Source organism: Phyllostomus hastatus, unplaced genomic scaffold (assembly GCF_019186645.2).
Source record: "Phyllostomus hastatus isolate PE091 unplaced genomic scaffold, TTU_PhHast_1.1 phas_scaffold_385, whole genome shotgun sequence".
In the NCBI taxonomy this organism is placed as follows: Eukaryota; Metazoa; Chordata; class Mammalia; order Chiroptera; family Phyllostomidae; genus Phyllostomus; species Phyllostomus hastatus.
In genome coordinates this window covers 12927147-12939347 of record NW_025334026.1, presented here as the reverse complement: position 1 = coordinate 12939347, position 12201 = coordinate 12927147, and the positions used below count along the sequence as shown (strand labels likewise).

At 49.5% G+C, this 12201-nt stretch overlaps 1 protein-coding gene across 1 annotated transcript; it reads right to left on the bottom strand.

Moving 5' to 3' along the window:
- Positions 1 to 7648: 7648 nt before the first annotated feature.
- CLDN3 (claudin 3) lies at positions 7649 to 8953 on the bottom strand. The gene has a single exon (XM_045819466.1). The coding sequence runs from the start codon at positions 8665 to 8667 to the stop codon at positions 8005 to 8007; it is 663 nt and encodes a 220-aa protein (XP_045675422.1). The 5' UTR covers positions 8668 to 8953; the 3' UTR covers positions 7649 to 8004.
- Between the last annotated feature and the right edge of the window lie 3248 nt (positions 8954 to 12201).

Sequence of the window (12201 nt, the reverse complement as noted above, 5' to 3'; positions counted from 1 at the left end):
TAAGTGGGTGTTGTATCTTGTCAGGTGCTTTTTATGAATCTATTGATATAATCATGTCACTTTTATTCTTTATTTTGTTAATGTGGTGTGTTGCATCTATTGATTCGTATATGTGAAGCCATCCTTTTGTCCCTGGAGTGTATTCATTTGATTGTGATGTATTATCTTTGTAATGTATTGTTGTATTCAATTTAATGTATTGCTTAGAATTTTTGTATCTATATTCATCACAGATATTGGCCTATAATTTTCTTTTTTTGTATTGTCCTTGCTTGGTTTTGGTATCAGGGGAATGTTGGCTTCATAAAATGAGTTAGGAAGTACTGTCTCTTCTTCAATTTTTTGGAAGCGTTTGAGAAGGTTGGGTAGTTAAATCTTCTTTGGTGTTGATAGAATTCACTAGTGAAGCCATCTGACTGGTCCTGAACTTTCGTTTCTTGGGAGGTTTTTAATGGCTGTTTCAATTTCCTTATTTTTGATTAGTCTATTTCAGTTTTCTAATTCTTCATGGTTCACTCCAGGAAAGTTACATATTTCTAAGAAGTTGTCCACTTCTTCTAGGTTATTGAATTTGGTGGCATATGGGCTTTCATAGTACTCTTTTATAACCCTTTGTATTTCTGTGGTGTCTGTTGTAATTTCTCCATTTTCACTTCTGATTTTGTTTGAGTCTTTCCTCTTTTTTTCCTTCGTGAATCTAGCCAGGTTTGTCCATTTTATTTCTCTTTTCAAAGAACTAGTTCTTCGTTGCATTAATTTTTTCGATTGTATTTTTGTTCTCTATTTCATTTAATTTTGCTCTAATTTTTATTATTTCCTTCCTTCTGCTGACTTTGGGTTTCATTTGTTCTTCTTTTTCTTATCCTTTAAGGTGCAATGTTAGATTGTTAGAGACTTGTCTTGTGTCTCGAGGTAGGCCTGTCGTGCTCTAAACTTCCCTTTCAGCGCTGCTTTTGCTGCGTATCAGAACTTTCAGTGTGTCACGCCATCATTCTCATTTGTTTCTATGTATCTTTTGATCTCTTCTTTTATTTTTTCTTTGACCAAGTGGTTTTTTGGTAGCATGTTATTTAACCTTTGCATAGCTGTGGTTTTTCCAGCTTTCTTTTTGCGGTTGATTTCCAGCTTCAAACAGTTGTGGTCAGAGAATATGCTTGGTATAATCTCAATTTTCTTAAATTTTTTGAAACCAGTTTTGTGCCCTATTCTTGAGAAAGTTCCATGTGTACTAGAGAAGAATGCATATTCTGGTGTTTTGGGATGAAAAGCTTGGTAAATATCAATTATACCCATTTGGTCTGTGTCATTTAAGGCTGATGTTTCTTTATTAATTCTCTAAGTGGACAAACTATCTATTTCTGTTAGTGGGATTTTAGGTCCCCTACTATAATTATGTTTTTTAAAAAGCTTTTACTGCCCTGTCTGGCATAGCTCAGTGGATTGAGCGTGGGCTCAGAACCAAAGCATCGCAGGTTCGATTCCCAGTCAGGGCACATGCCTGGGTTGCAGGCCATGGCCCCCAGAAACCACACATTGATGTTTCTCTCTCTTTCTCCCTCCCTTCCCTCTCTAAAAAAATAAATAAAATCTTTAAAAAAGCTTTTACTTATTTATTTTTAGAGAGAGGGGAAGGGAGAGAGAAAGAGAGGTAGAGAGACATCAAATCGGTTGCCTCTCACACATGCCCCAACCGGGAACCTGGCCCAAAACCCAGGTACGTGCCCTGACCAGGACACGTGATCTTTCAGTTTGCAGGATGACGCTCAACCCACTGAGCCACACTAGTCAGGGCTGCTATTGTCTTGTTATGTTTCTCCCTTTAGTTCCATTAGTAATTGCTTTATATATTTTGGTTTTCCCAGGTTGGATGCATATTATCATGTTATGTCTTTTTCAGGAATTGTCCCCTTTATCACAGTATAATGTCCACCATTGTCTCTTGTTACCCTTTAAAAAAAAATTTTTAATTTATTTCCAGACAGAGGAGAAGAGAAGGAGAACGAGAGGGAGAGAAACATCAGTGTGTGGTTGCCTGTTGCACAGCCCCCACTGGGGACCTGGCCCACAACCCAGGCATGTGCCCTGACTGGAAACTGAACTGGTGACCATTTGGTTTGCAGGCCCGTGCTCAATCCACTGAGCCACACCAGCCAGGGCTCTTGTTACCTTTTTTATCTTCAAATCTGTTTTGTCTGATATAAGTATGGCTATACCCACTTTTCTCTGGATGCCATTTTCTTTGAATATTATCTTCTACCTCTCTACTTTGAGCCTATGTTTGTCTTTGTAGCTGATAAAAGTTTCCCAAAGGAAGGGTATAGTTGGGTCTTGTTTTTAAGTCCATTCTGCTACTCTGTGCCTCTGAACTGGTGAGTTCAGTCCATTTACATTTAGGGTGACTATTGATATATGAGGACTTCCCAAGGCCAATCTTGCTTCATCTATACCCCACGTGTCTCCTCTCCCACCTGCACATTACTTTGAAGTTTCAGACATTGTATCTGTAAATAGTTCATCTGTAAATACTCCAGTATGTTTCTTTTAAACATAAGGGCTATTTTGTTTTTTTAAAAACAGAAACCACCATATCATTTACACACTTGAAAAAGTAGTAATTCCTTGTGATAACTTAAAAATGAAAAGTCCTTTTCAAAGTGAGAGGCAAACAAGCATTTATTTGAGATCAATGAGAACAGCTGTTCAGGAATCAGTAATTCAGGCAGAAGCCCAAATAATGTTCCAACTAGGGAACAAAGGCCAGGGGTACTTAGGAGAAGAAGAAGGGGACCAATTCCATCAGTAGAAGGAAGACAACATAGCACAGTGATATTCATTCTAAATGATGTTTTTAATGTTTAGTCCCATAGCCATCAGTCCACTAGTCACAATAGCTGCTTTCTTGTTATCTTTGCAAGCAGTTTTTTGGGGGTGGGGGGAGGAGGCACAAGTTTGCTTAGGCCCGGTCCTAAAGTGATTTTGCCCTGTTCTAACACTCCAAGGTTTGAAGTGTATGACGGGTAAGGCAGTTCCTCTGGCACTGCGGCTCCGGCTCCATTTTAAAGTGGCTCTGTTATCGATGATCCACTTAGTGTTCACATTTCTAATTGTCTCATAAATGCCATAAACTTTTTTCCCAGTTTGAATCAGGAACCAATTAAGGTCCACAACTGTGATTTGTTGATATGTCTTTAAGTTTCTTTTGATGATCTATACGTCTCCCTGTATCTCCCTTTTTTCCCTTGAATTTTTTTTTGTTAAAGAACCCATTTATTTGTCCCATAGAGTTCTCCACATCTGGATTTTGCTGATTGCATTTTCTGTTACTGTGTTCCTCTTTCCTTTGCATGGCGTGTAAATTGACACTTGATCTAGAAAATGGATCAGATTCAGGTTTGATTTAATATTTTGCTTTTTCTGCAAGATTGCTTCACAGGAGGCATTGTACTTGATTCCTTTTTGTGGCAGCCAAGTTGTACTGGTTGGGAAGCCTTTGATTGGAACCCCCAAGTTGGACTGGCTTAAGCAATAGGAAAAGCTGCATCTCCCACAACCAGAGATATAGGGGAACACCCCAAGACCCCAAGGAGGTGAGAGTTACTGGACAAAAATGTTTCCATGGCTCCAGTTTCCTCCCTTCCAGGCTGATGTCTCATCATTGGCCTCCCCATGTAACGCCTACATGACAGGGTCCTTACGGGGATCGCAGGGACAGTGTCACCTCTCTTACAGATGAGAATGAGAGGTTGCCAGTGACTTGCCCAAGGTCCCTCAGTGAGCACCAGAGCCACTGTCCTCACTCTCTTCTTTGCCTGCGCTGCACAGCATACTTGCCTTGGTATGGATGACCTTTAATGGAGCCCTGGTAGGGGAGGGAGAAGGAAGGTACTGTCTGTTCTTCCCTGCCTCCTGCAGACCTTGAGGGAGCCATAATAAATGCTGTTTGTTTGATAAAGCACTTGGCTTTTGGTCTCAGCAGGAGGAAGAGCTGGAACAGGTGTGGCAGGACCTAGGAGGCCTGCGGCAAAAGAGCAGAAAGTGGGTGGGACAGAGCCCCAGGGCCTGGCAGTGTGCTTCAGGGCTGGGGACTGCTACGAAATCCTGGAACTTTCTCACAACCTGGCCGTCTCCCTCATGTTTCCAGGTGCCTGCCTGGCTGAATACACCAAAAATATTAACAATACTTACCTTAATTAAGGTCCTACTGTATGCCTAGCTTTGTGCCAGGTGCTTTTCATGTACACAGGCTTGACTTGATTTTACGCGCTGGCCTGAACTGGGTGCTGCAGACAGAGTGAAACACAGGCCACTGCCCCTGACCTTGGATGACCTTCTGTTGGGGAAATCTGACAAGAAGCAAAACAAAACAACATAGTGTAGCATGTGCTGAGATGGGGTGAGAGTAGGCTACATGGGAACCCAGAAGATGACTCAGCTAATCCTCGATGCAGCCCAGTGCTATTAGGATACCCATTTTGTAAGATGAGAAAACCAAGGTTCGGAGGAATAAACTGGACTGCTTTCCTGGTCCCTTTGGTTCTAATTTCTTTCTGCAGGAGGTGATAAGGATGAAAATGGGGATGGAAAGAAAGTTAGAGAGGCCGTCATGAATCATCTGGTCCCAAGCCCTTATTGAAATGATGGAAAAATTGAGAGCCAGAGTGGGAAGGGAATTGCTCAGAGTCACACAGGAAAAGGAGCGGATCCAGAACGCAGTTAAGTCCCAGTCCAGAGTGTTCCTTCACACCAAATGCCTTTTTCTTCTCCAGCCGTCTGAAGATTTCCCTCCTCAGCTCATGCTGAAAATGCAGTGTGCTGAAAATTCCACCAACTCTGTTAAGACCCTGACTCCAGAAGGGATAAGAATAGGATGAATGAGGACAGATCCTGAAGCCAGGCAAGGATGGGTGTGCCTGTTGGGGGCATGTAGAATAGAGTAGGATACCTCACTACCACTCAGGAGGTCCCAGGGAAGCCCAGGCTTGGGGAGAAACCTGGGAACCAGGGGGAAGTCTGAGGCTCTGCAGCCCTTCCCACCCTGCCCAAGGGCTGAGGGTCAGTCAGTTCTGCCTCCCTTCTCTGCCACATCTCTCTGGCTTGGGGCTGCTGGGGGTGGGTCAGCTGGCTCTGGGCCTCAGGCTCCAGCTCTGCCACACGCAGTGTTGTGTCCATGCTGCTCTCTTGAAGCAAGTGGTAAATGAGTAACCTTATTCCTGCCTGCAGGGCACTCTGGGACCAAGAAGCCACCTGGTACCCCTCAGTTCTGATTTGGCCCAACCTAGCTCTTTGGCCAGAGACTATGGGGATGAAGTCAGATGCAACCCCTTGGCTCTGTGCACCCCCCAAATCCCATCCATGACAGGCCCGGAGAACATTTCTCCTCTGTTTCCTCTGCTTCACCTATTGCTAAGCCTCCTCCTTCCCTGACCCTCCCCCTCACTGACTGCCCCCCACCCACCCACTGAGCTCCTTTGCTTTTCTGAGCCCACATCCCCTCTCCAGCTCTCCGTAGGACCCATCTCCATCACTTGTCCCCCTCAGCTTTATATTTGTTCATTTTCCCTCTTTCCTTCCCCTGCAGGCTAGAAGAGTGGTTCTCCAGGGGGAACTGGCTGGAGAGAGGTAACAACAGCCCCAAGTCCTTTCCTGAATCTCAGCGAGGGTGATGTAGGTTACTCTTACTATTCATAGTAATCTGCTTTCTCCTCCTTGGGCCTTACAGGGCGACAGCATGTCTGGAGTTCTCTAACCAGAGGGGAATTTTTTGGAAGCTAAGTAAAGTATTCTACTGAAAGATCTGACTGCCACTGGGAACTTTTGTTTCAGTTTTGCTTCAGGCAAAGAAGTTTGAGATACAGTCACTTTGAAGCAATTCCAAGATTCCCCAGTCTGAAATACCTGTCCTGGGGCTGTCCCTTCCCGTCAGGTTGCTAACTTGGTCTTGACTCCTTTTATAAGCAAACCCCTTGGATGCAAGATCTACATGTTCTGGTTTTTTATTTTATTGACTGATTGATTGATTGATTTATAAAGAGGGGGAAAGAGGGGAGAAAGAGAGGGAGAGAAACAGATTGGTTGCCTCTCACATGCCCCCAACTGGGAACCTGGCCCTCAACCCAGGCACGTGCCCTGATTGGGAATCGAACCAGCAACCTTTTGGTTCGCAGGCCAGCACTCAATCCATTAAGCCACACCAGCCAGGGCCACCTGAAGTTTTTAATCTCACAGCTACTCCTCAGGTCTCATCTTGCATGACCACTTCTGTAGCCTCAGACACCGTGGCCGATACCCGCCTTCTAGAAACTCTCCCTTTGGTTTCTAGACTGACCTCATCCACTACCTGGTTTCGGTTCCCTTTTGTGTGATGATAACAGCCAAGTTTACCACTCCTGAGTTCCGGAGCTCTATAAATGCCCGGTCACTTCCTGGACACCTCTGCCTGGAGGTCCTACAGGCTTGTCAAACTCTGTACATTTAAAGCTGAACCCAACATTTCCCCCCAGCAATCTGGTCTCCTGTTTTGGTAAATGGCACCGCCATCCAATCAATGACCTAAGGTGGAAAATTGGGGTTTTCCTAATTCTTTCCCCACCTCACACATCCAAATGGTTCTCAAGACCTGTTCATCTTGCTCTCTTAGCAGCCCCCCTTAGGCCTTGCTCCCAGCCCCTCTGTCCCTGCTTTATTTCCGGCCCACGTCATCTCACTAGATTGGCTAGCCTCTTAGATGGTCTCCCGCTTTCACTGGCCTCCTTAAACCCCAGCTCTGCAGGGGCTGCTGGAGAGCTTATTTTAGAACAAAACTCTGACAACGCGCATCCCTTCCATGACTCCCAGAACACCAGAGTTCGGTCCAAAGTCTGTCATTCCGCCCAGGAAGCTCCCCACACCTTCGTCTTTTCTGTGTCCCTGGGCCTCATCGGCACTTCCCCTCTCACCTTGCTATCTATCCAGCCATGTGGAATTTCTCTTTCCTGGCCCTGGGCACGGGCCCACCTTCCCACTGCCTGAACCTCCTGCACCTTCTCCGAGATGCCAGTGCTTCCAAAACTTGTTTATCTCCAGAACCACATTGCCACCAGAGTTCTGAGTCTCCCCTCTTTCCCTCCCTGGAGGATCCCAGGAAGAAAACCAGGCCCCTCTGTCATCTCTCCCCCAGGTGAAAAGATTCTGCCCAGCATTACTTTTGGTAAAAAACAAAAACAAAAACAATAGGTCTTTTTGTCCGCCTTTTCCAAATATGAAATCATAGCATTGAATGTGCTCTTTCATGCAGCACAGGGGAGATTCTGGCGCACAGCTGCGCTGTGGAACACTGGTGCTCCAAGCACAAACCCAGAAGTCACAGTGTGGAGAAGAGAGTCCATGACAACCTCCCCCGACCCCAATGGCTCTCTCTGCCACAACACGCTGGAAGGGCCCACACCTGCCTCTCCAGATTGGGCCTTAATCGGCTGAATCCCCGGTGACTGGGCCGAATGGCCACCCAGACAGCACCCAGTTCAGTTTACAACCTCACTTCCTTGGTTACTGAACCTCTGTCCCTCTCTAGGCTTCATCCCTGGCAGAATCCAGCCCAAACCAGCCTTTGCAGGGGGCTGGAAACCTGTCCGCAGCCCTGGCACTCAGGGCAAGGAGGCGCACGGGCAACTGCAAAACGAAAGGCTTTTATTGAAGAACATCAAGTAGCCTTGAAGAATTTCAAGGCTGCCGGTGCCTGCCCAACAAGGGCTTCGGGGCCCGAGGGTGAGGGCAAGTAGCCGCGGCCACCCTACCCCGAACTCCAGAGGGGGAGGTTTCATTGTCTATGCAGGCCGGTCCCCAGGCTCCACTGTCCCGTTCCCTGCCCGCAGAGGGTGTGGCAGCTCGGGAAGGGGGCGACAGGCCGGCCCCTCGAAGTTCAGCGAAGGGGTGTCTGACATCTGGGCTAGGCTGGTCTCCGATGCAAGGCGGCCCGCTGGACTGGTGGGTGCACCAGCACGTGGGCTGGTGGAGCGCGGCTGCCCCTCAGACGTAGTCCTTGCGGTCGTAGGCTGTCCCGGTGCCCGTGCCTGGCCCAGCGGAGCGCGGGGCCGAGTAGAGGATTTTGGCCGGCACATATTTCTTCTCAGACGGCGGGCAGGAGCAACAGAGCAGCGCACCCCCCAGCAGCTGCAGCGCCGCGGCCGCCCAGCCCACATACAGGCCAGAGCCTATCTCGCGCTTCTGCGAATCCGGCACCAGGGGGTTGTAGAAGTCCTGGACGATGGTGTTGGCCGACCAGGACACCGGCACGAGGGTGAGCAGGGCGGCCAGCAAGAAAAGCACGCCCGCCACGATGGTGATTTTTGCCTTGGCAGTGTCATCCTGCACGCAGTTGGTGCACTGCGCGCCGACGAGCGCCACGAGGAGCCCAAAGGCAGCCAGCAGGATGGCGACAACGATGAGGGCACGGGCCGCCTGCAGGTCCTGCGGCAGCGCCAGCAGCGAGTCGTACACCTTGCACTGCATCTGGCCGGTGCTCTGCACCACGCAGTTCATCCACAGGCCCTCCCAGGTGATCTGTGCCGTGATGATGCTGCTGCCGATGAACGCCGTCACCCGCCACATGGGCAGCGCGCAGCAAACGATGGTGCCCAGCCAGCCCAGCACGGCCAGCGAGGTGCCCGCGATCTCCAGGCCCATGGACATGGCTGCCGCTCCAAAGCCCGCTCTGCCGGGCGGCTCCGGGTGCAGGGACGACGAGGGGCCGCGGCCGCTGGGCCTGGGCAGGAACTGCGGCGCGCCGACGGTCTGACGCCCCGACGGACGGACGGAGGGACGACCGCGCGCTCGCTAACGGCTCCGCGCTGACTGCTCGCGCTGCGGCCGCGTCCGCACCTGCCTGTGGCTTTGTGGGCGGGCGGCGGCGACTGAGCTGGCCCTGACTTGGGGCCAATTGGTCTTAGATTCGTGCCCCGCGCTCCGGCGGGGGCGGAGCCGCGTTCTCCGGGACCTGGGGACAGTGACGTGGCCCCCGCATCCCACCTGGACGCAGCGCGGGCGGGGGAGGGCGGCGTTCCGCTCGGGGGTTGGCGGGCCGCGCGGCCGGGGGCGGGGCCTGGCCTCGGGCCCCGGCTGCTTTCGCTGCAGCTGCGCCGCGGCTCGGAGACCAGTTCCCCGCGCCCGGCCGGGGTTGGAGCGCGGGTCACAGTCTGTGTGGCTCGAGCGCGCACATTTTTCGACGTCCTTGACACGGGCGGCGCGGGGAAGGGGGCGCCGCCGGCAGCGCCAGATGCCCGGGGGCTGGAAGGGGCAGCGTGGGCGCGGCTGTTCCGCGCGACCGGCTGCGAACCTGCTCTGCCCTCCTGCCTCTGGGGCGGCCCACGCGGCGCCGCATTCCGGCCCGATTCAGGCCCATGGGGTTGCCAGCCCTGGAGGTCTGGACTCTGTAGCCAGGGACAGCCTGCAGAGGCACCCAAAAGACGCCCCTGGGTCAGTGCTGAACTAACATTTCCCTCCAGCCCCGCTAGAGCTTTCTCAACTCTTACCCCTCCCAGTGACTCTGGATCTCTTTAGCTGAGCCGCTCTCCGCCCCCCGCCCCCACCCCCGTCCCGCCGTCCCTCCCAGAAGTCCGTCCCCTTCTCCTTTTTCAGTCCCCTCCCCTCACAGAGCCCTGTCGTCCCTCCCTCTAGGCTCCGAGTCGTTGCTGGTATCCATCTTAATGAAATGGTGGTGAAAGGGATTTGATCTGGGCAAAAGTGGGACGTCCTAGACGTATGCTTGCAATGCCCTTGCTCCTATACTTGGGCTATCCCTCACCCTTCTTGGAGCCCTTCAGAGTTGGCCTTGGAGGTTCTGACTGGTCTGTCTCTTCTAACCTTCCCCCCACCCCCCGCCTCAATATTCTGTATTCTCTCTTCCCCTCATTCCAGCTCTTGCATCTCCTGGCTATTCCCCCAGTATAACACAAGCTCCCACTTCAGGCCCCCTGTGCGGGTGACAATGAGACACTTGCAGATATCCACAGGACTCACCCCTCCCTTTCAGCTCTTTGCTCCCAGCAAGGCCTTCCTTCCCCATCCACGCTATTTAAAATGACTACTGCTCGCTCCTCGGTGTTCCGTCCTCTTCATACTTTATGTTCGCCTTAGCATTTAACACCACCTACCATACTTTGTATTTCTATTATTTATTTTTTATTCTCTCTCTCTGTTCCAGTATGTCAGCTCCACTGGGACAGCCAGAATGTCCACAAACAATGCCTAGAATAGTGCTGGGTACTCAAGAGAAAGTTAGTTTCCCGACTCGAAGGAAGGAAGGGCATCACTTTCTTATGTTCTTGCAACCTTGCCTGCTCAGACCCTCTGATGGGCACAAATGACTGAGAATGGGACACTGCTGTGTTACCTGAATCAGAAGGCTTTGTATTCTAGTAGGAACCAAGTGCACTTCCAAGCTAGATAAAGAACCTCATTTAGCCAGACCTAGGGGTTTTTCCAGTTTTCTCCACATATCTCAAATACCAGGCATGTATCCTGTGTCCTTTTCAATAAGTACCCAAGCCCTGGGGTAATAGAGGAAGGTAAATAGGACCAGAGGCCCAGGAAACCAGGGTCCTACTTCTTGCAAGGGCAAAGGTCTTGGGTGGGGCCTCCTGGGGTTGGGCTGGGCAGGGCTGGGAGCGCCCGACCTGAGGGCCTAGCTGGTGCTGGGTGGGGGCTGCCCTGGAGGAAGTTCATGGAGCCTAGGTCCATTTCAGTGGACTGCTGGCTGCTAGTTTCCTGGTTAGTGGGGGTGGCTCTGGCCCAGAAGTAAGGTAGACCCCCTAGGCAGTGTGGCTAGGCTTCTCCGAGGGCTGAGGTCAGGTCCTTTGGACAGAGAGTGGGTTCCCTGCTACTTGTGTCTGGGTGGGGTGCTGTGAGCTGTCTCTTGCTAGCTGGGAGGTTAGAGAAAGTCAAGCGACCTCTTTTAGGGTCAGTTTCCTCTGTAAAATGAAGGAAATGATGTCTACATGACTCACCTCATGGGGCTGTGACGAGAATGAAAATGATATAAGTGTGTGGTAAACCAGAAAACAACCAAGCCGGGGCATACAAGTGTGCAGGGAAGTGCCGTGGAGAAAGTTTAGTTGGACAACCCTGAATTTGAGGCGGTCTCTACTATCACCAGTCATGGGACCTTGAGCAAGTTCTTTTCCACCTTGAGCCTCAGTTTCCTCATCTGTGCAGAGGGGTATGTTCTGATTTGCTCAGGTTGGGTGAGGGGGGGGGCTGAGTGAGGAACACCCGCTGGGCAGGGCTGTGGGAGATGAGAACAGAAAGCTTTGTGACCAGGGGCCAAACTTCAGAGTCTCTGCAAACAGACTTTAGTTCTGGGCAAAACAGCTCCAAATAGCTTTTGCTTAATATCTACCATGGTTAGGGTTGTAAGCAACCCAATAATAAAAAAACAACACAATTAGAAAATTGTCAGAGAATATAAACAGACATTGAGAATAGACAAAGAAGATACACAAATAACCAAAAAGCATGTGAAAAGACGTTCAACACCACTAGTCATTAGAGAAATGCAAAGCAGAACTGCACAGAGATACCCGTTCTCACTCATGGGATGAAAGTCAAAAAGAAAATGTGGAGAAATGAGAACCCTCCTATGACACTGGTGGGGATGTAAAGAGTTACAGTTGCTTTTGAAAACAATCTGTTCCTCAAAAGGTAGAGTTACCATATGACCCAGCAATTCTACTACTTACCCAAGAGAAATGAAAACATGTTCACACAAAATATTTGTACAACAATGTTCACAGAAGCATTATTCATAATAATAATAATAATAATAGCCAAAAAGTGGAAACATCCTAAATGTCAGTTGATGAATGGACACACAAAAGTGATATGTGTATTTACACAGTGGGATATTATTTAGCCATGGAAAAAAATAAAGTTCTGACACGTACAACAACATGGGTGAACCTTGAAAATATTATGGTGAGAGATAACAGTTGCAAAAGATGACATATTGTATGATTCTACTTACAGAAACTCTTCTGAGTAGGAAAATCTATAAAGATCAGGGTTTGCCAGGGGCTGGGGTGGGAGTGTTCAGAGGAAGTGGGGTTGACTGCTAATTGGTATAGGGTTTCTTTTGGGGTGATGAAAATGTCCTACAACTGATTGTGCTGATGGGCGCATAACTCTATGCTTATACTAAAACACCATTCCACAGTACAATTTAAACTGGTG